At 42.9% G+C, this 22,683-nt stretch overlaps 3 protein-coding genes across 4 annotated transcripts; 1 reads left to right on the top strand and 2 right to left on the bottom strand.

Moving 5' to 3' along the window:
- Window positions 1-1,382: 1,382 nt before the first annotated feature.
- Window positions 1,383-4,890, top strand: LOC131129588 (uncharacterized). The gene is made up of 2 exons (XM_058073296.2): window positions 1,383-1,819; window positions 2,497-4,890. The coding sequence occupies exons 1-2, from the start codon at window positions 1,645-1,647 to the stop codon at window positions 4,710-4,712; spliced, it is 2,391 nt and encodes a 796-aa protein (XP_057929279.2). The 5' UTR covers window positions 1,383-1,644; the 3' UTR covers window positions 4,713-4,890.
- Window positions 4,891-5,586: 696 nt separating this feature from the next.
- LOC131129522 (uncharacterized) lies at window positions 5,587-9,458 on the bottom strand. The gene is made up of 3 exons (XM_078789935.1): window positions 9,448-9,458; window positions 8,035-8,124; window positions 5,587-7,939 (listed from the first exon to the last, which is right to left on the bottom strand). Exons 1-3 carry the CDS (start codon window positions 9,456-9,458, stop codon window positions 6,808-6,810), a joined length of 1,233 nt encoding a protein of 410 aa, XP_078646061.1. The 3' UTR covers window positions 5,587-6,807.
- anapc4 (anaphase promoting complex subunit 4) lies at window positions 9,173-20,623 on the bottom strand. 2 transcript variants are annotated; one of them, XM_078790409.1, is made up of 28 exons: window positions 20,431-20,623; window positions 19,770-19,885; window positions 19,086-19,191; window positions 18,874-19,006; window positions 18,726-18,800; window positions 18,614-18,640; window positions 18,501-18,545; window positions 18,343-18,427; window positions 18,154-18,261; window positions 17,910-18,080; window positions 17,779-17,843; window positions 17,532-17,574; window positions 17,314-17,390; window positions 17,147-17,247; window positions 17,028-17,079; window positions 16,901-16,956; window positions 16,634-16,680; window positions 15,100-15,156; window positions 14,982-15,038; window positions 13,512-13,605; window positions 13,330-13,427; window positions 13,210-13,271; window positions 13,094-13,132; window positions 12,919-13,020; window positions 12,760-12,837; window positions 12,519-12,683; window positions 10,062-10,185; window positions 9,173-9,993 (listed from the first exon to the last, which is right to left on the bottom strand). In XM_078790409.1, exons 2-28 carry the CDS (start codon window positions 19,875-19,877, stop codon window positions 9,778-9,780), a joined length of 2,391 nt encoding a protein of 796 aa, XP_078646535.1. In that variant the 5' UTR covers window positions 19,878-19,885; window positions 20,431-20,623; the 3' UTR covers window positions 9,173-9,777. The 2 variants fall into 2 exon arrangements, with proteins under 2 accessions (XP_078646535.1, XP_057929153.2); XM_058073170.2 differs by lacking the exon at window positions 20,431-20,623 and adding an exon at window positions 20,306-20,324.
- Window positions 20,624-22,683: the final 2,060 nt, after the last annotated feature.

The raw sequence follows: 22,683 nt of genomic DNA, 5'->3' as shown, positions 1-22,683 counted from the left end.
CTTCCGATTGGCTACAGAGTTCGGTTAGCTGCGTTCAGGCTTCACCGGCAAATGGGACAATACAGAGATGTGTGTCGTTTGCGATGGAAAAACACAATTTTGCTTCTGTTAACAAAAGCATTTTTGTATTTGCACAACTACACGTCAAAGTTATACCTCTCAAAGGGGAACTGTAATGCTGCATATACATACAAGTTACTGCTCACGTAGTAGAACGCGTAAATAAATTGTAGCTGTTTATTCTTCAAGTTTGTCCACACATTACCGCAACAAACATGTAGTAAAAGTTTTAATAAGGATATAAGTACCGACAGCATCGACCAGTGTGGTCTTTGTGGTCAACAGATCGCTAGAATGCAAATAAAAAACACACGCACAGTGAACGACACGATAAGGACAACCGTCGCACAAACACACATTTGTCGTGAGATGTACTTCCCCCAGCTAGCAATTGTTTATTATAACCCAACATGTTGACCGATTGTTTTACGTGCGGCCATCTTAAATCTTAGGAAATCCTACTGCCATTAAACGCAACGTCGGTCACAGCATTTGGAAAAACACACATGTAAACTCATACAGAATACACTATTTTATGAAAATTTTATATAATACTTTTTCATGAACTTCTACGATTTGTAATGTGTACACTTAAACTCGGATACGTTTCGAACTGTTAGCTCATAACTTGTCTAATGTTTTGCGGTTTACTAACCGCTGGGGATTGTGGGACTTGTGTTTTTTTCCACCGTCGAGCGCGTTGAACGTCAAAGCTTTGGAACTACAAACGCGCCGGTGTCGCGCAGCCGCAGTAAATACTTGACAAGCGGATGCGTTTCGCCCCAACCAATGTTTGTTTTCGTGACCGGTTGGCTGCGTTCTTCATTCTCAACACTTTGATTTGACATCTACATGCAGGCATAGCAATTACGTTTAAGTTTATGATTTTAGTTAGTGTAAAATATCATGTTGTGCTCACGTGCAGACTTTTATATGTGACACGTGAACATTTGGACGGAAAAAACACCTTTCTCACTGGGATGTAATATAATAATACAATACATACATATATTAGCATGCATGTGTGCACCACATCCGTCAGTATACAGTATGTCACCCGCCCACTCCCAAAAAATACTTATTAAAATCCGCCCGACAACATCGGCGCACATCCGGTAAAGTCACGCCTTCAAAGTAAAATCCCTCAATTACAATAACACGATCGCGCCAAATTAGCAGACGATAATTATATTACAAAATTGTGATGCTTTCTGTAATTTCCCGGAAAATTACTTTTATTTACAAATGGAACCATTAACAACGAAACATCCGGAAGATGAAATGCCATGAATTGTTTTACTGCCGTAAACCGGCCACGGAAGACGGAAAAAGGAAGTTAGCAAGCTATTGTCGAGCAGAACGTCCGAGCGATGTCTGTTTACAAAACTGACGGCGTTGCATTCATTGCTGTTTGTCTTTTATCTTCGACATATTTTTAAGCTTACCGAAAGCCCATGAAGTAAAATCGCCTCCGTGTCAAGTACCTTAGATTAATTTATGTGACAGCAAGAGAGCAGACCGCTGCCTGTTAGCATCACACGGCTAGCGTAGCGCGCAGCTAGCGGTATTTTTAATGGTGTGAAAATGTGCAAAATCCAAAAATTGAAAGCGTTGGTGAGGCAGCGACTAAATGCTGCAGTGGACGAAATATTAGTTGTGTTTGAAAGAACCATAGAGGAGTACGACGAGGAACTTTCTCGAACCAAAGAGGAGAACGAGCGACAGCGCCAACTGCTGGACAATGTCCTCCACAGCCAAGGTGGGTCTTTTCACACTGTTTGCTAGTTCACTCTCTAAGAGGAGCTAGCATAGCCCAGCAGCGTGTTTACACAAAGTAAATCATGTCATTACCCATGTATTATTATTATTATGATGTCATGTTAGTCCTATTTGGTGGACTTTGAAGGGGGATTTAAACACACCATCACACAATCACATACAGCAGGGGTCTCAAACACGCGGCCCGCGGGCCAAATGTGGCACGCAGGACACTAGTTTGAGGCCCCCGCCTTGATATGAAAGTTTAATGTTGATATGGATGCTGTATGGTATCATGTACCCAGAAAAAATTATTACGTTTGATTCATGTTCGTGTTAAAGGTTAAATAACTGTTAATAGTTATCCTCCCTATCCGTGTGGAAGTGGTAAGTTTTTGGCTATTTAAGTTTAAAGGAAATAACTCGGAGGCTACCGTTTAGGTCGCTAGCTCTCTAGTTTGCGAGTTAGCATGTGTCTCAAGACCCCGCAGTTGCGCAATATGTTGTAAATAAAAAGAGTATAAATGTGACTATAGTCGTGTTTTGTCATGTCTACAGGGCTCTTGGTTATGGTTTACTTTACTTGGGGTTAGCGTTAGCATCCAGCAGTGTCATTCCGGAAGTTTGATACAAGCTTCATCCGTGATATTTTCACTTTCACTTCTTGTTGTCCTGCAGACATCCAGCAGGTATCGGCGGAGAAGCCGCAGCCCCCCCACATTAAAGAGGAAGAGGAGGAAGTGCAGGAGTCCGACGTCACCAAGTTCACATTGACCGGCGTCCCCGTGAAGAACGAGGAGGACGAAGCTCACTCCCCGCAGCCGCAGGACAACAGAGGGGCGGAGCTTCCGACCGGACACGTGACAGCAGAAGCCGGCGGCGGATCACAAACGGACGACGGTCGCGCCGCTCGAGAACCCTCGGAGAGCGGCGGGGACTCGAACAAACACGCGAAGTGCTCCGAATGCGGGAAAACATTCGGTCACAGGGGTCATTTGACAGTCCACATGAGAACGCACACCGGAGAGAAACCTTTCCCTTGCTCCGTTTGCGGGAAAAGATTCAGCAGGAAGTCGGACGTGAAGTCGCACATGGCGACGCACGCCAGCGAGCATCCTTTTAAATGTTCCGTGTGCGCTAAAACGTTCCCGGTCCAGAAGTATTTGAGCATTCACATGAGGCGGCACGTTGCGGAGAAACCGTTAGCGTCCTCGCTTTGCGCTAAAATATTTGCAACAAAAGCCGAAATGGAAAGCTACATGAGTACGGAAGCGGGCGGCGGATCAAACTCGGCGCCACTCTCGGACGCGGACGATGCGATGTCGCGCTCCTCGGAGACCGACCACAGCGACAAAGAACCGCCGAAGGACTCGGAAGGCGAGACGGGCGGCAAGCGCTTCACGTGCGCCCAATGCGGGAAGACGTTTGTCCGCAAGGGCGGTTTGACCCGTCACCTGAGGACGCACACCGGCGAGAAACCTTTCAGCTGCTCCGTTTGCGCCAAGAGGTTCCCCACCAGGTCCAACATGAAGGTTCACATGGCGCTACACACCAACGAAAAACCTTTCAAGTGTTTGATTTGTGCCAAAAGATTCCCGCTGAGGATCTATTTAGTGAAACACATGATAAGACACTCCACGGAAAAACCCTTTCATTGCCCGTTTTGCGCAAAAAGATTTGCCACAAAAGCCGAAGTGGAACGACACGTGGCGATCCACACTGGCGACAGACCCTTCACGTGTTCCGTGTGCTCCAAAGGCTTCCTGAACAAGGGCGACATGGTCGTCCACATGAGGAGACACACCGGGGAGAAACCTTTCAGCTGCAACTCCTGCGACAAAAGCTTCATTAGCAAGGGCCTGCTTAAAAGACACAAGTGCCCCGGCGACATCCAGCGGGTCTTGGTGGGAAACGAAGAAGAGGCTTTCTCCGAGGAGCGGGTGTGGCGATCCGGCGTGGGGGAGGAGGAGCCACAGCCTCAGATTAAAGAGGAAGTGGACGATCTGGAGGAGGCCGACGTCAGCGCCTTCAGTTTGACTGCCGTGCCCGTGAAGAACGAAGAAGAGGAAGCTCGGTCCGCGGGGCTTCCGACCGGACGCATGACGGCAGAATCCGGCGCAGGAGCACAAACCGAAACCAAGTTGGCGTCGCTGTCAGACGCGGACAACGCGACGTCACTCTCTCCCGAGACTGATCACAGCGACAACGCTAAACACCCGAGCAAGAAGGACCCTCGAGGTGACGCTGACGGCGAACGTGTGGAATGCTCCGAATGCGAGCGGACGTTTGTCCACAAGGGGGACCTGAAAAGACACATGAGAACGCACACCGGCGAGAAACCGTTTGCCTGCACAGTTTGCTCGAAAAGATTCGCCCGAAAGTCAGACATGAAGATACACGTGGTGACTCACATGGAAGAGAAACCCTTCCACTGTTCGACTTGCTCCAAAAGATTCCCGTCAGAGAAATCCCTCATGACGCACACGAGGCGGCACACGGCGGGGAAACACTTTGCTTGCTCCTTCTGCGCCAAACGATTCATTACCAAAACGGAACTGGAAACACACAGACGAACGCACACCGGGGAGAAACCGTTTTCTTGTTCCGTGTGCGCCAAGAGGTTCTCGCTGAAGGGGGACATGGTGAGACACATGCGGACGCACACCGGGGAGAAACGATTCCCCTGCTCCGTGTGCATGAAAAGCTTCTCCCGGAAGGAGGACATGAGGATACACATGAGAACGCACACCGGAGAGAAACCGTTTGGTTGCAACGTGTGCGATAAAAGATTCGCTTACCGGAAGCAAATTAAGAAACACAAATGCGTCGGCGACGCTGCCTCGGCGAATCACGCCGCGGGATTGGCCGGCTTTCAGACGACTTCGTCCACATGACGGAGGCCAACACCAACATGGATGCTCGCTAGTCGCAGGGCTGGTTTACACATGAATGACTTGTGGGCCGCAAGTTGGACACCCAAGCCATTGCTAATAAAAGCCAGCTAATCTCCGAGTGTGTTTCATGTGTTTTTATTGGAAAGAACGTAAGATGAATAAATATGTTGCCATGTGACTTCTGCTTCATGTTTTCTTCTTCGGGATTGGTCCGAAGTAGGAGCGCCAACTACAGGAAGTGATGACCTGATGACCAAAAGGTCAGAAATGTTTACATTTATCACATGGCGGCTTTTGCAGTATTGCAAGTCAGTGCTTCGTGTTCCCCTTTGGCCCTTATTTACCCAGATGATGGGGGGGGGGGGGCAGTGTAGGGCATCTACTGCATGTATACAATACACCATAGTAGAAGTAGAAAGCGTTGTTGTTTACAAGTCGGTTTTCGACAAAATTATAATAATAAAAACAAATAAAAAATATATTAAATTATGTATTATTATAATTATATTATTAAATATTATTATTTAAATTAATAAAAAAAACTTAAACTATAATAGGAAAGCAGGAAGTGAACAAATGTAACAGTTAGTGATTGTAAAAGTACCAGGTGGAGGGGTAGGATTTAATAAGCTTTGATTCTTCCTACTCCTTTTGGACATGTGGAACTGGGAAAATAAAAATAATAAAAATTATACAAATAAAAATAAAAAACATGTCAACAAGTGTCATTGTATGGTCATATCACCTCGTACTTTGCTACGTGACAAAAAAATAAAATAAAAATAAATAAATAAAAAACAATATATACTTAAAATATATAATAATTGTATGTTTAAAATAAATAAAAGATGGACGACATTGCACACATATTCCAGCAAGAATTTTATTACAACTTGTCATGGGACAATATGATCATAAAAAAAATCATACAGTGTAGAGCCTGGATAGAGTATAGATCTAGATCGTATAGATTTACCATCCAGTGGAAAAGAGTCAACACGCAAACAAAAGTCGTTAGTGTGTGAATATCTGACAAAGATGGTATCATGGAGGATGTATTGTGTTCATGCACGGTGGTTAAGTGGTTAGCGTGCAGACCTCACAGCTAGGAGAATATTTAAAGCAGCATTAAGCATTCACAGCCTCACAAATTTGTGTCATTTTGGTCCAAAAATTCACCTTTTCCTCAAAATAAGCTCTTTTCTGCTGAAAATGTAATTTTATCATTATCATAATAAGGGTAGAATAAACAGCATTCATGTGCCATTTTTTGCCTCAGTGAAAACATTTTTTCATCCAGCGTTGAGATTTCAAACTATCTTCAGCAGTCCTTGAACGCACCTGAGTGTAGGCAGCCCCAAAAGAGATTTGATTCATTCCAACACAGCAATATGGGAGAAGTGTGTCATTAATCGATGAACACACACGGTTTGGTTGGTCACGGCACACAAATATGGTGCATTCAGGGACCACTGAAGAAAGTACTAAATCTCAAGACTTGACCAAAAAAAAAGTGAAATCTGCGGGCTTTTTTTTTTTTTAAATGGTGCACATATGCTGAATATTTGACCTACATTATGACCTTTGGATAAATTATAACTAGGGCTTTCAAATGATTAAAATTTTGAATCAGATTAATCACAGTTTTTAAATAAATTAATCGTGATTAATCACCATATGCAACTATGTCTGATATATGCCCATGAACAGAAAATAAATGACAGGACAGTATTTGGATGTATTAACGCTGCACGGTGGTCGAGTGGTTAGCACACAGACCCGATTCGATTCCACCCTCGGCCATCTCTGTGTGGAGTTTGCATGTTCTGACATCCCGTGCATGCGTGGGTTTTCTCCGGGTACTCCGGTTTCCTCCCACATTCCAAAACCATGCTAGGTTAATTAGCCACTCCATATTGTCCATAGGTATGAATGTGAGTGTGAATGGTTGTTTGTCTATATGTGCCCTGTGATTGGCTGGCCACCAGTCCAGGGTGTACCCCGCCTCTCACCCGAAGACAGCTGGGATAGGCTCCAGCACCCCCGCAACAGTATCACTCGGATACCGTGAACATCCAGCAGCAACACAACATTTTCATTGATGTTTGTCCACGCCAAGTCCCGCCGCTTCCTTCCTGTTGTCGGCGGCGACACATTTATGTTTGCTGACGTGGGACTTTCGAGTGAATCGTTTGTGGCACGCCGCGCAGCTGAAGGGTTTCTCCCCAGTGTGCGTTCTCATGTGTCTCATCATGTCCCCCTTGATAGCGAAGCGTTGGTGGCAAAGCGAGCAGGTGAAAGGTTTCTCTCCGCTGTGCGCTCTCATGTGCGTCATCATGTTGCCCTTACTGGAGAAGCTCTTGGCGCACACGGAGCAGGAGAAGGCTTTCTCCCCGGCATGAGTTCTCTTATGCATAATCATTTCTTTCTTATTTGGGAATGTTTCTGGGCAGGCCGAGCAGGGAAAACGACGTTCCCTGCTATGTTTTTTTAAGTGTGTCATCATATTTTCCTTCAGGGAAAATCTTTGATGGCAAACAGAACAAGTATAAGGTTTCTCTCCGGTGTGCGTCCTGGCGTGCCTCGTTAAATGCGTCTTTGTGGAAAACGTTCCGCCGCAAATCGCGCAGGAAAAAGGCTTCTCGCCCGTGTGCGTCCTCATATGCAACATGACGTTTCCCTTTGTGGAGAAGTTTTTATCGCACACGGAGCAAACGAAAGGTTTCTCTCCTGTGTGCGTCCTGGCGTGTCTTTTCAGATGCGCTTTCGTGGAGAAGGTTCCGCCGCAGACGGTGCAGATGAAAGGTTTCTCTCCGATGTGACATCTGAGGTGAGAGAGCAAGTTTTGCCGGTGACGGAACGTCTGGCCGCAAAGCGAGCAGTTGAAAGGTTTCTCTTTGGTGTGACACCTCATGTGAGAGAGTAAGCAGTCCCTGCGACTGAAGGTTTTACTGCAAACGGAGCAAGGGAACGGTTTCTCTCCTGTGTGACATTTCATGTGGCGGTTCAAAATCCCCTTGTCGCCGAACGACTGAGCGCATTCGGAGCAGGTGAAGCTTCTGCCGGCGGGGCGACATTTAGACTCCGAGGGCTCTTTGGCGTCGTTGATGTGGTCGCTCTCCGAGGACAGTGACCTGGTGTCGTCCGCGTCTGATAGCGGCGCCGTTTCGATGCCGTTTCGTCGGGGTCCTCCGCCGGATTCTGTCGGCGGCTCCGCCTCGCTTTGACTGCGATGAAGCACCGAGGACTGAGCTTCATCGGCATCATCCTCACACTTCACAAGTACAATTTTCAAAGGAAATTTGCTGCTATCGGATTCTACCTCCAGCCCTCCAAACTGGTGGCCATCCTGGCTGATGCAGAGCTCCTCCTCTTCCTCTTTGACGTCGGGGGACTCTTGTTGACTCGCCATCTGCAGGATACACGCAAAGCAAAACAGAGCTTTAACGATATATAATCGCTATCTGCTTGGAGACTAAACTTGGAATCGGCTTTCTAACTAGCAGTGGTGTGCAGTCAGGGCCAGCAAAGCCTTCTCTGCTGGCCTAAACTCTACCATTAAATTCATTCATTCAGTCATTTTCTACCGCTTAACTTCCCCAGGGTTGCAGGGGGTGCTGGAGCCTATCCCAGCTGTCTTTGGGCGAGAGGCGGGGTCCACCCTGGACTGGTCGCCAGCCAGCCAATCACAGGGCACATATAGACAAACAACCATTCACACTCACATTCATACCTATGGACAATTTGGAGTGGCTAATTAACCTAGCATGTTTTTGGAATGTGGGAGGAAACCGGAGTACCACTAAATTGTATTACTTTAATCCAACAATCAGTTATCTTCATTTAGAAGCGTGTTTCTTGGGTGGGGTGCTTCCTTGCCTACAATAATAATCGCCATCGTCCTGTCCTCTGATTGGTTGGTACAGTTTTAAAATGTTTGTATCTTTTTTTTTTTCAACCAGAGGTCACTTGAACGCCACTCCAGAGTGTGGCAGCCAATCACATTTGCTAATATATATTGCTAATATATATTTATACAGCTTTTTAATGTGAGATAAAGACATACTCCACCACTGTTCCAAGTAATGTTGATATATTGTATTATTTTAAAGCAGCTACAATGTGTGTACAACATAAAATGTACTTCGGTCCCTTGTAGTAAGTCTCGTACAATTATGTCATTTCAATATAAAGTTTCCATTGAGGGTTTTTGTCCATTATGTGCTTTTTTGGGTAAAGTTGACGGACTATTATGCATACTTTTAAGTGTGTAAACAATGGATAAAAAGTGCAAGAGATGCATTGGTTCCTGGTTCAAGTCCCTACTGAAGGCCCGGCTACCAAATGCACTGTAAACTAAAATATTGCATATACATGTAAAATCCTCATGATATCATACACAATAAAAGAACAACATAGACTTTGAGGTGTTTAAAAGAATGAAGACTTATATGAAGACCATATTTTCACACAAACTAGCTGTTGGCGATGTTATGCTAACATGAGCAGCTAGCATGCTAAGAGTAATATCCGTAATATCCGAGTAATATCCATCTCCGAAAATATGTGCTTATTCACCTCTAATTAATGTCACGTGTTAGTTTAAGTGGGGGAAAACAATCATGGGTGAAATAAAAACAAAATAACTCACTTTCGAAATTATGCGGCGTCTCAATTAGCGGTGTGTTGCTAACTTCCGGGTTTTTCTTCTTCTTCGGCGGATGCACGAGGCGACATGAGCGCCATCTTTCGGTCGCACTTGGTTACTGCATCCAAACCTGTTATTTTCTTGAACAAAATTCTCAACTACTACTTGAAGTAGGAAAAATGTGTTTTATGCGCAAATGTCTGCGTTTTTTGGTATGGATTAATTTAATTGACATGATTTTCTGGAGCGGATAAATAATGCTAACCAATGTACTACTGTATTATTTGGATCATTTCAAAAGCTTCCAAGTGTTACAAATGGCCACACATGCTCATACACAACAATGCTTTGTCCAATAAAACCAAAATAAACACAAACTGAGGTTACACTCTCGCTTTACTTTCATCTGGAGTCCAACTACAACTCGGAAGCTTCCTCTGACTCCAAACGCTCATCGCTTTTTCCGAGCTCTTCGTCTTCGCCGGCCTCTGCGCTCTCCTCCTCCCCGTGGCTGGCCATGGAAGCTTCCAGCACGTCCTGATCGGCGCTGGCGTTCTGCTGCTCGACTCCCTCGTCGTCTTCGTCTTCCACATCCATCTCGAAAACGCGCAGGTGCCTCAGATTTTCACTCAGCTGAGCGTGAAATAGAAGCCAAATCGTGGATGGCGTTCGTACGCCAGAAGGTGAACGCAAACGCTTACCACACACGCCACTTCTCGGATTCCGTTGACCTCCACGAACTGGGCCTTCATGCCTTCGAGTTCGCGCCACTGATTCCCCAGCACCAGGCCTTGGCAGGGTATGGCGCTGCTCTGCTGGTCCAACCTGGAAGTGCAAGTGGCGCATATTCAATTTGGGAGGTACGTGTCAATGTATACTGGCCACGCGGCAACAACAGAACCGATGTTGTAATATCAATAAGGAGCAAACGTCTTTGATAGCATTGACCATTTAACTGTTCCATAAGTATAATCAGTGGCGGTCCCAGCGCTAATGGCGCCCTGTGCGGAACGAGGGGACACAAATAAATAGGATCCTTCCTCCCCCTCTCTCATTATTTTTTGGGGGTTCTTTGCTTTTGAACGTCACGCACCCCGGTTGGAACCCACTAGCTACACTACCGCTCTAAAGTTTGGGATCACTTAGAAATGTTTTAGTCCAGTCTGAGATCTGGCTTTTTCTTGGCAGTCCTGCTATGAAGTCCAGCATCCTGAAGTGGCCGCTTATGCATATTTGTCTGCAGCGTTTTTCTGTCCTTGTTAGACCCAGTTTGTGCTGCTCTCTGAAGGGAGTAGTTAACAGCATGGTAAGAGATTTTAGTTTTAGGTGAGATTTTTAGATAGCTTTTCTAATCATCTATTAGCCTTATAAAATGATGAACTTGGATTAGCAGCCAAGTTTAGCTTAGTCTTGTATTATTTTGTCCTATTATGTTTACTATATTGGATAATAGGAGTATAAAGATGACTGTGGGGTGTTATTTCATATTTAGATGGCTTTCATAATGTTTAAAATTGTATTTAGAAGTTGGTACACATGTTGTCTATGTCTTATGTGTCGTATTTTGTCTTATTATGTCAACTATATTGGGTAATAGGAGTATAAAGATGACTGTGGGGTGTTATTTCATGTTTAGAGGGCTTTCATAATGTTTAAAATTGTATTTAGAAGGTGATAAACAGGTTGTCTATGTCTTATATGTCGTATTTTGTCTTATTATGTCAACTATATTGGGTAATAGGAGTATAAAGATGACTGTGGGGTGTTATTTCATGTTTAGAGGGCTTTCATAATGTTTAAAATGGTATTTAGAAGTTGGTAAACATGTTTTCTATTTCTTATATGTCGTATTTTGTCTTATTATGTTTACTATATTGGATAATAGGAGTATAAAGATGAATGTGGGGTGTTATTTCATATTTAGAGGGCTTTCATAATGTTTAAAATTGTATTTAGAAGGTGATAAACAGGTTGTCTATGTCTTATATGTCGTATTTTGTCTTATTATGTCGACTATATTGGGTAATAGGAGTATAAAGATGACTGTGGGGTGTTATTTCATGTTTAGAGGGCTTTCATAATGTTTAAAATTGTATTTAGAAGGTGATAAACAGGTTGTCTATGTCTTATATGTCGTATTTTGTCTTATTATGTCAACTATATTGGGTAATAGGAGTATAAAGATGACTGTGGGGTGTTATTTCATGTTTAGAGGGCTTTCATAATGTTTAAAATGGTATTTAGAAGTTGGTAAACATGTTTTCTATTTCTTATATGTCGTATTTTGTCTTATTATGTTTACTATATTGGATAATAGGAGTATAAAGATGAATGTGGGGTGTTATTTCATATTTAGAGGGCTTTCATAATGTTTAAAATTGTATTTAGAAGGTGATAAACAGGTTGTCTATGTCTTATATGTCGTATTTTGTCTTATTATGTCGACTATATTGGGTAATAGGAGTATAAAGATGACTGTGGGGTGTTATTTCATGTTTAGAGGGCTTTCATAATGTTTACAACTGTATTGAGAAGTTGGTAAACATGTTTTCTATGTCGTATTTTTGTCTTATTATGTCAACTATATTGGGTAATAGGAGTATAAAGTTGACTGTGGGGTGTTATTTCATGTTTAGAGGGCTTTCATAATGTTTAAAATTGTATTTAGAAGTTGGTAAACATGTTTTCTATGTCGTATTTTTGTCTTATTATGTCAACTATATTGGGTAATAGGAGTATAAAGATGACTGTGGGGTGTTATTTCATGTTTAGAGGGCTTTCATAATGTTTAAAATTGTATTTAGAAGTTGATAAACATGTTTTCTATATCTTATATGTATTTTGTCTTATTATGTGCACTATATTGGGTAATTAACTTGGATTAGCAGCCATACCAGGAGATTGATGCAGAGGACTGACAGTTGTTGATAGTAGGCCTCTATGCAAAAATATACATCCTTCTTTGGAAATCATCTGATTCATTTTCATTGTTTGGGAAATGGAAACAAATAGTTTGTGAAATGCATGAAAATGAGTTTTTCTTTGGAAAACAAAGAAATTTGCAAGTGATCCCAAACTTTTGAGCGGTGGTGTACGTATATAATACATAGATGTGATGTACATATTCTACCATCTTGTAATGCTCAGTACTAACACACCTCATATTGGGATTCCAGCTAAATTCACTCTCGCATTTTAGAGCTGAAGCGAGAGGAAGCTGGGCCAGGACACTGTGGCCGTTCTCTTCTCCCCCCTGGAGGACCACAGTCAACATGTCGTCGCTATAGAAACGAGCATCCAGGCAGCTGTAGACGTGATGCGGTCTGGCGTAGAACAAGAAAAGTATATGAGTAAAGAAAACCACTACAATGTCTGCAGCGGTCCATGAGCCGCACTCACCGGGTTTCCACGCTCTCGCTGTCCGCCACGTCCAGATGTTGGTTCAAGTCCATGGATGTGACACAACTGGGGATGTGTCTGTGGGAGTGTATCACACACACATGTTAAGAAAGGCAAAAGTACAAAGAAAATGCAGAGAAAGGCGGAGAGTTTGGGCACCGGTTCGGGTCGCTTCCTTTGCGGAGAATGTAGAGTTTGTGCGGTGAAAGTTTCGGCATGCAGAACACAACGTAGTGCATGTTGGCCTTCTTGTCATTCCACCTGTGTCACAAACCACGGTTATGTCATATCTATTCCAAATGAGTTTTATTCCACTCAAATCCTTTTTACGTACAGGGCCGGAAGTTGAAGGAGTGTTGGTGCATTTTCAGGGCTGGAAAAGCCAAGCAGATAAATAGAATGAAAAGATGATAGAAAGGAGCACGAGCGAGAGGAGAGGAGAGATGTTACCTTGGCGGTGCAGCGTACAAAGGTAGAAAGACGGCCTGTTTGACAGACTTCCCGATGACTTCCTGTACGCAGATGAGTAAGTGGGAGATATTGAAAAAAACCCAAAAAAACCAAACTCACGGCAGGTTTCTGCAGGCACAGCTCGATGGAGTCCTCCATCAACCTCCTGACAAAGTGCAAAGACTTTTGAGGAAAGGAAGGAAACAGCAGAGGGCTTTCTAGAAGAAAACATGAACGTGATGACAATGATGAGGATGGCGTCTGCGTTTCGGAGGAGGAGGTGCAAAGAAAACTAAATTCACCCTTTATGTGCGTGCTTTCCTGTAAAAACTTCACCCACTGGTTCCCCTTGGTACTGGGCGGGGAAACAAGGTCCTCATCCTCGTCCTTAAGGTACTACAGAAGGACAAATCAAAGTTATCAGTCCTCCTTAAAACATTTATCTGCTCGTTATTGGTGGGAGACCCGAGTTCGATTCCACTCTCGGGCATCTCTGTGTGGAGTTTGCATGTTCTCCTCATGCATGCGTGGGTTTCCTCCCACATTCCAAAAACATGCTAGGTTAATTAGCCACTCCAAATTGTCCATAGGTATGAATGTGAGTGTGAATGGTTGTTTGTCTATATGTGCCCTGTGATTGGCTGGCCACCAGTCCAGGGTGTGTACCCCGCCTCTCTCCCGAAGACAGCTGGGATAGGCTCCAGCACCCCCGCAACAGTATCACTCGGATACTGTGAACGTCCAGCAGCAACACAACATTTTGGCATGACTACTATTTTGATGAAAAATATACTGAACCAGGGCTGCACAGCGGACGGGTGGTTACCACGCAGACTCGAGTTCGATTCCACCCTCGGCCATCTCTGTGTGGAGTTTGCATGTTGCATGCGTGGGTTTTCTCCAGGTACTCCGGTTTCCTCCCACATTCCAAAAACATGCTAGGTTAATTAGCCACTCCAAATTGTCCATAGGTATGAATGTGAGTGTGAATGGTTGTTTGTCTATATGTGACCTGTGATTGGTTGGCCACCAGTCCAGGGTTTTCTCGCTTGAAAACAGCTGCGATAGGCTCCTTGTGAGGATAAGCGGGTAGAAAAAGAATGAGGCCGGTAACGATGATGCAAAAAGTGTACCTAGCCATCATCGCTATCATGTGTCATTTATTGTTAATCTCTCGTCTCTCCCTAGTGGCTAAACCCGTCTATCCAGTGGCGGAGCTGCAGGGTGGCCGTAGAGTGATCAAAAGGTGTCCAGTGGCCACATTTTGACAAATGTGGTTCAGAACATTAGTTCAGCCTAACTGCTGTTTCTGCTTGGATGCATTTCACTGCAGCACACAACATTCCGTGTGAAGAAACTGTCAATAAAACAGAGTGTTGCATGAACTGCAAGCAGCGGGTACGTTTTCCAAAAAAGTCACATTGGTCAGTTCCGGACTGGTTTTCTCACTATGTTGACTTTGACTTACGTATATTCTTAATTGTAATTGGGCACATAAATCTGTTAATAATGGAATCTCTGTGTAGCAGCATGAGTGGGTGTGTTCCACTGTACCACTTTATTAGGACCTGCATTGAAAATATGTCTTTGGCATACACCCCGGCTATTAACGGCTCGAATAGACGGTCCAAAAAAGAAATGCGCATGCGTCAATTACACAAACAAATTTAAGGTAATTAATGAAGTGAATAAGCTAGCGCCATTAACTTGTTGTTTTTGATAGCCCGAATAATAAATACATTTCTTGATGACACATATTGTTGACACCTTACCTGACCGACACGTTCGACATTGAAGTACTTTCCTTTCCGATCAAAGAGTTGTTCATTCTGTGGGGATGGAAAAAAAACGTTCATTTTCTGACTTTTTATTTGAGCCAGCAAGCCTCACCTCACTGAAATGCTCTGACAGGAAGTCCGCCACAAAGGAGATGTCCTTCTGGGTCATCTGAGGAAGCGTGACACACGTTAGGAACAAACAGACCTGAATTGTTGTGACTATGAGTGGTGGATATTGGTACTCTATACATACTGTACATACTGTAATGACCTGTGGTGTTAGATGCTGGTGAAGAGCGCCAAAAAAAGCCGAGTAGTTGCTACGTGTGCAACAAGGGATGCATACGTAGCAGCGGGTAATTCCTGCTTTTGGTAATGGTAATGGTTTAATTTCATTTGAACATGCATCAGATTCCAACTGTTACATTTGTTCACTTCCTGCTTTCATAATATATTTTTTGGATAAATTTTTATTTTTTTAATTTTATTTTTTTTTGTCCCGTACCAAAGTACTGGGTGATATGAGCATCCAATGCCATAATGGGTACCATAGTAAGTGTCAATATAGTGATATATATAGCACATCATGACTGGTTCAAGACTCTTCATCCTTGTATTTAGCAAACATCAACTGCTTGTATTGTTTCTTGAATTGGCTCATCGTTGTGCATTGTTTGATTCCCTTACTCAATCCATTCCATAGTTTGATTCCACATACTGAAATGCTATGGCTAGCATAACGTAGTCCTAGCATAGAAGTGTTTCAAATGTACTTCTTCCCTGAGATCATATTTCTCCTCTCTTGTAGAGAAGTATTGGATGACATTTTTAGCTCATTGATTATTTTTAGTCTTATGCATTATTTTAGCTGTTTGAAGATGAACTATATCAGCAAGTTGAAGTATTTGTCATTTTACAAATAAGGAGTTAGTATGTTCTCTGTAGGCGGCATTATGAATTATCCTTACTGGCCTTTTTTGCAGTCCATTCAGCGAGTGAAGATTGCTTTTATAGTTATTAGCCCATATTTCCACACAATAAGTAAGATATGGTAGAACCAGAGAGCAATAAAGAGTGTGGAGTGATTTCTGATTGACAACACATTTTGCTTTGTTCAATATTGAAATATTTCTGTCCACCTTATCTTGTATATTTGTAATATGAGGTTTCCAGATCATATTTTCATCTATTGTGATCCCCAGAAATGTATTTTCGTTCACCCTTTCAATGTCTACACCGTCTATTTGTATTTGCTGGTATGTGTCCTTTCTGCTGTTACCAAATAGCATGATTTTAGTTTTATTTAGGTTCAAGGACAGTCTATTATCATCAAAGCATCTTTTTAGTGGGACCATTTCTTCTCTGACCTTTCTAATGATTTTGTCTGTACTCCCTCCAGAACAAAAAGCAATGGTATCATCCACAAATAATACCATCTTTAAGTCTTTCGTTACTTTTGCAGATATCATTGATGTACAAGTTGAACAATTTTGAGCTAATGACTTTAATTGAACAGAACTGCTAGCAGCTGCGGGGGGCAATTATAAAAGTGAGCGCTCTGATTCACGCAGCCTACGCAAATTTGCCGAGGACAAAGAATGAGTACATGTTGGCAGGTCGGAGAAATATTCATGACAAGAACACACCTTGTTGAGCTCTGGGGGGACGTGCTCGTCACACATTCTTAGCATGGCTGCCGGGAGAAAAGACAACTTGAAGTGCAAATACCTCTTGCGTGATTTAGTACAAATTATTATTTTTTTGCAATAGAGTTTCCTGACAAAGTCAAAAAAGCCTTGATACACAATAAACAAATGTTATGTGATTCTTTTTATGCATTAAAATATAAAACGGGTCAGTGTCGACCCTAACACAAGAGGAAGGTTAAAAAAAAACCAAAACCAGACACTTACCTACATACAGCCAGCGAAAAAAAGCTTTAAAGTTTTTCATGCTCTTGTCTATGACCCTGCACGTCAAAAGACGATCATCAACATCAAAAAAATTGCTGATTATCATCAACATATCAAGTCAACTTACTGCAGAAGTTCTCTGGTTTTCAAGGAAAAGGAGCCCACGGCTGTGATTGCATCTGGAAGCAAAAACGTGCAACTGTAGTCCACATTTCCGTTTACGTTTATGGCTCAAATGTCTTATACTTTCTATGGTGGATGAGTCCAGACCGAGGGGTTCAAACTTCTTCTTCCACAGCGACATGCCCTTCACCTCACTCAGATGATAGAGGAGCGCCTCAGAGCCACTGCGACACAGCCAACAGGGGGCGTTGTGGGATTTTTAGGGAGAACAAACAGGCGAAGATGAATACCTCTGCAGATGGCTGATCACCAGCTTCTGAAAGCTGGAGTAGGATGACTCGATGGTCTGGCCCAATTTCTTCAGACCCTTTAGAAAATGAGAGATAAAGATGTCTGACTGCTCAGGACAATAGGATCAATATCATTAACTAATTGCATATATTTTGGCTTTTTCACACCACTACATGTGATGGGTGGATGACGAGCTTCTGAGGGGATGCAAACTCACCTTGACAGTCAGCTGGTTCACCAGAAGAGCTTGGAGTTCAGGGCTGCAGAGAAGCAAGAGGCATTTTGTTGAATTAATATACATATGAATTTGGACAGGGCACACCTCACAGCGAGGAGACCGAGTTTCAATTCCACCCTTTGGAGTTTGCATGTTCTCCCTGTGCATGCGTCAATCAAGCGGTAGAAAACGAATTAACAAACATTTGGACAGGTGCACTGCAGGACTACTTAGAGTGACGTCTCACCTGGACTGTCCCCACAGGAGAAGCTCCAGGAACTCATCCTGCACCTGAGTGCTTGTGTTCTTTTCCTGGAACCAAAAGAAGAATCACTGATATTCCCCCGAAGCATCAATGCCGCAGACCAACCAACTGACCTGAACAAACTTAGTGAGTCTGAGGTCCATCTGCATGAGGATCTCCTCCCACGCCTCACACATGCACGCGAGCGAGAGATGCAGGTACTGCAGCAGGGTGGAGATGTGGGTGAACTTGCGCGCCATCCTTGTGAGCTCGGGCAGGCAGTCGGACAGCGGGCCCGTGTCCAACTGGGAGCCATGAGAAAAAAAAAAAAAACATTTGCGGTGATGTGAAAACGGACACCATCTCAAACGACTGTACCTGAACAAAGCAGATCTCTGCATGGTCCTCAGCAGACTTGACCTCGGTGATGACAACCAGAGACTTGAGATCGCTGGCTAAACTGAGGCTGCGACAGATTCCTGAAACCTAAAGTGAAATAAAATGTCATAAAAGCCTAAGATTTAGATCATGTGGCTTGAAAGGAATTATATACTGGAAGTGTCTTACTGTTGCAAAAGATGCGACCTTGTACATGCCGTAAGCATAAAATTCCACATTTCCCGCTTCTCCTCCAAGGACGAGTATGTTCAGCCTGCATACAAACACAGTAAGCTTTCAAATACTGCAATTATATGTGAACTGCTTCAAAAATAAAGAGAAGTTACCTGACTTCCCCGAGGAGGTTCATGATCTCGTCTGACTTTTCCTCACTGTATAATCACCCCAACGATGAATGCAATGAAACATTCAATTACACTGGAAATCCAAAGTGACTTACCTGAAAAGCATCGACGTCGTGCTGTAGCTGAATAGCGACAATATTTGGAAAAATGCTATTAGCTCACTCAAGAATATACTTTTGTTAATGACGTATTTCGTACTTGAGGTACCTCTTGGGCAGCGATGCTAATTTGGGTAGAAAGCGTTTGGATTCATCCTCCGATTGACAGAAGGAGCCGAGAGAACTGGACCACATTGAAGAGAACGCCAAATGATTCTTGAGAAAGAATAGCCAGCGTGCCCAAGAACCAAGCCTACCTGCTTTCTTCCGTCACCTCCATCCAGTGCATGCAGCTCACCAGGTTCTGCACGTGGAGCACATGGAGAATTTCTGCTTTCTCCACACCGCACAAGACCACCTGCTTCGTGTCTCCCAGGCTGAAGGCCAAAACTGTTCAACCATTCAAGAGAAGAGGGGAATCAATCAGTCGGAAGAGCCGACAAGGAAGCAAGATTACAACACAACTCACTTTTGCCATCAGGTCTCCAGGCGAGTGCAGTGATTTTCTTGCCGATGTAGTCGCTGGGCGCCAAGCTCCAAACCCGTTGGAAGCTAACCAAGCGATGCAGCAAAAGCTATGAGTTAGGGAGGAGGGAGAGTTTAAAATATGATGATTATTCTTGTTTAAATGAAAACTGGAGCCTATCCCAGCTGTCTTCTGGCAAGAGGTGGGGTAAACGCTGGACTGGTGGCCAGCCAATCACAGGGCACATATAGACAAACAACCATTCACACTCACATTCATACCTATGGACAATTTGGAGTGGCTAATTAACCTAGCATGTTTTTGGAATGTGGGAGGAAACCGGAGTACCCGGAGAAAACCCAAGGAGAACATGCTAACTCCACACAGAGATGGCTGAGGGTGGAATTGAACTTGGGTCTCAGAGCTGTGAGGCCTGCGCGTTAACCACTCCACACCCGTGCAGCCCCAAATGATGATTAATCATGATTAAATAATGTGAAAACTGATTAATTTGATTAAAATCTGAAATAATTTGACAGTCAGATATCTGAACTATCCCTTTAAAAACATCACGTCACTCTGGTGAAGCCAATACTGTGTATGGTCTCATGAGGCGAGTGTACAGGTCTACAGTTAGACCCCTAATAAAATCCCTAAACAGGATCATACGTTGTTCCGTATGCATACCTCTCCGGTTGTGCTGGCCAGAGCGATCAGGTCTCTTTTGGGCGACCATGCCATACACAGCAGGGGGTTGGGAAGCTGCTTCTCCCCGACTTGACGGAAAGCAGGCATCTTTTGTGCTATGAGACATTACACAATTACTTGTCTAAAATAATCAATAAACAGTGTTAAAATCAGACATTATAGCTCTCATTAATGACAAATCCCCACAAATGAATGAGCATTTTAGTTTAAGTGGAGATTTACGATGTGAATGAAGTACTATGCAGATAAAATGTGGCCAATCGTTTAAATAAAACAACTAGTTCTGTCATGGTAGCTCTTACAGTGAGGAAAGTTGAAGAAACGCAAACTAAAATGTGCATGTAAACGCAATTATTTTTGTTGTTTTCATGCAAAATGTGGGTTGTGGACACCAGCATTTTGTTCATGTTGTGGAAAAACAAGCCCGGAAATGAAATGTTCCAAAAAGGAATACCAGTAGCTCTCGGATATTTTCATTTTGAAAAGAGACCTTCTTTTTTGGATGCATTACTTACCAACATTAATTGCACGTACTGTATAGACACATAGTACACTGCCTGGAAAAGCTACTGTACTGTAAAGTATATGTATTTACGTATTACGAAACTTTACAGCATTTTTATGCTAATATGACGCTTACCTTTCCTCTCTTGTAACGTTATGTAGTACGCAGACTCTCCACTGGGCTTTCTTAGCCAGGCGACATAGCTCACATAAAGAAAAAAAACTGTTCTACTTTTATGACTCTTACCTGTACTGAATATACCGACTGCTAACACACATGCGAGAGTATTAATTGTTGTTTTTTGCTAGTACGCGGGCGGCGCCATGTTTTTCGCCCTCAACCAATCATCGCCAAGCGACGGCAAGCCCGGAGGGTCAAACCTCCTTGGGTAAGCGTTTGGGTAAATGTTTGTACGCTGGCCATGTCTGTCAAATCGATTAGAATTAAGGAACTTTTCAAAGTATTGGGTTTGATTAAACAAAGGTAAGACAATAAAATGTGAATGAAAAGTTTCAGTCATACAGCCAGAGGTTTTAAGGTAATGTAATGTAGAAGTATCGATCCTTTTTTTTTTAACGTTTCTGACACTAGCTAGCTAACATCGGTTACTGCCTGAAATTCCAATATTTTCTTCAGAATGTACCGTACAATATTTACTACACTCTCTGTATCGTAAGTATGCTACAAGTAGTCCTATTCTTGCACACACAGATAAGGCTATACCAGATGAAATGAAGTAATGTGTCCCTGTGTGACGTCAGCAGTGGAAATTCCTTCTAAATGTAGCCCAGCCACTTGACTGTAATCAGTTGATTGACGAAGAAGAACAAGAGTAGAATGTGATAGTGGCCCACAAATAAACCAAGTGATGCTGCACAATGGTTTGCCATCTGACCCCCCGACCCTGTATTGGACTGACTCCAAGTCGTCTTCTTCAAGCCTGTGATGCTCCTCTTATGGGCACAGTTTCCCTGCAACCAAGCGTAGACCCCCTACCCCCTGGGTGCTGTTATGGATGTTCATCTGAATTAGACTAACATAAGCTCCTTTTTAGTTCATGTTGATAGTATGCCACCTTCACCCTCGATTAGCACGATTGAATTAAAGAAAGAAATAACTCACAACAAAACAAAGATGGCGTCCTTGTTGCTCCCGCTACCACATCACTGCCTGTAAGAATAATCTTAAATCTTCATTTATCTCTTTCCTTTGTCATTTACATTTGTTTTTGACTTTCTGGAACCTTCCTTTGGGCAAGGATAGTCCAATGGACAGCCAATGGGATCCTCCACTTCATTTATAGCAGGGATCTCAAACTCGAGGCCCGCGGGCCAAATGCGGCCCGCGAGACGCTAGTTTGAGGCCCCCACCTTGATACCAAAGTTTAATATTGAAATGACAGCTTAAAGCTGTGTGCACACCGGACATAATTAACATGATTTTGCCCCGCCCATACTGTTACCCTACCCTGTTACCCCGCCCTGTTTTGCTTTGGGTTAGCAATGAAGCTAAAGGCTTATGACGCTAGGGTACAAATAAATGCAGGAAATGATTTGGAATAAAAAGGGAAAATACACGTCAAGATGAAGCATCTCATCAAACATGTTGTTAAAGTTACGACGCTGCTGCTCCCAGATGGAACTGAGTACGATGCTAACTTGCTAATTGGGTCAAATTATTAAGTTTCATTAATGTTCATGTTAAATAACTGTTAATACTGTATATTTGAATATGAAAAAAATCATTTCTCTACCAACTTTATGTAGTTTCTTACGTTTTTCTTATTTGCTGTTTTATTATTATTTTACTTATTTATTACTGATTGATTGATTTATTGTCTTTATTCTTAATTTGTTTATTTATCTTATTTTGTGTATAGAAAAATAAAAATTAAGATATTTGAGAATAGTGGAATGTTTTATCAGATATTTTGGTGTGGAAAAGCGGAACCAAAGTACTGAAAAAGTGTAGGGTATAGCAGAAGCAAAAGCATTGAAGATAGTTTTTTTATTTATTTAATAAATGCGTTTTGGTTTTTTTTTTGAAAACCTGATGCGACCCGGCTTCACCCAGAACCTAGCTCCGGTGGCCCCCAGGTAAACTGAGTTTGAGACCCCTGATTTATAGGGATGTTCGACATTGGATTTTTTGCAGAAAACCGATATTGTCCAACTCTCAATTTCCGATACCGATATGTGTAACATGACACATATGTGTTGTATATAGCATTATTTTAATATCGGGATGATATGATTGGGAAAAAAATCAGATACCGATATCAACCGATATTGCTTTTTTATGCTGATATCGGGCCAATAATTATTGGTAGCGATACTTTGTATATGTGTATACATCCAGGCTATTAGCCAAGTGTTTAGTTTGTTTTGT

Source organism: Doryrhamphus excisus, linkage group LG4 (genome assembly GCF_037039965.1).
Source record: "Doryrhamphus excisus strain RoL-2023G ecotype Guam linkage group LG4, RoL_Dexc_Guam_v1.1, whole genome shotgun sequence".
NCBI lineage: Eukaryota > Metazoa > Chordata > Actinopteri > Syngnathiformes > Syngnathidae > Doryrhamphus > Doryrhamphus excisus.
The sequence above is the reverse complement of the archived record's forward strand: the minus strand, read 5'-3'. Positions and strand labels throughout refer to the sequence as shown.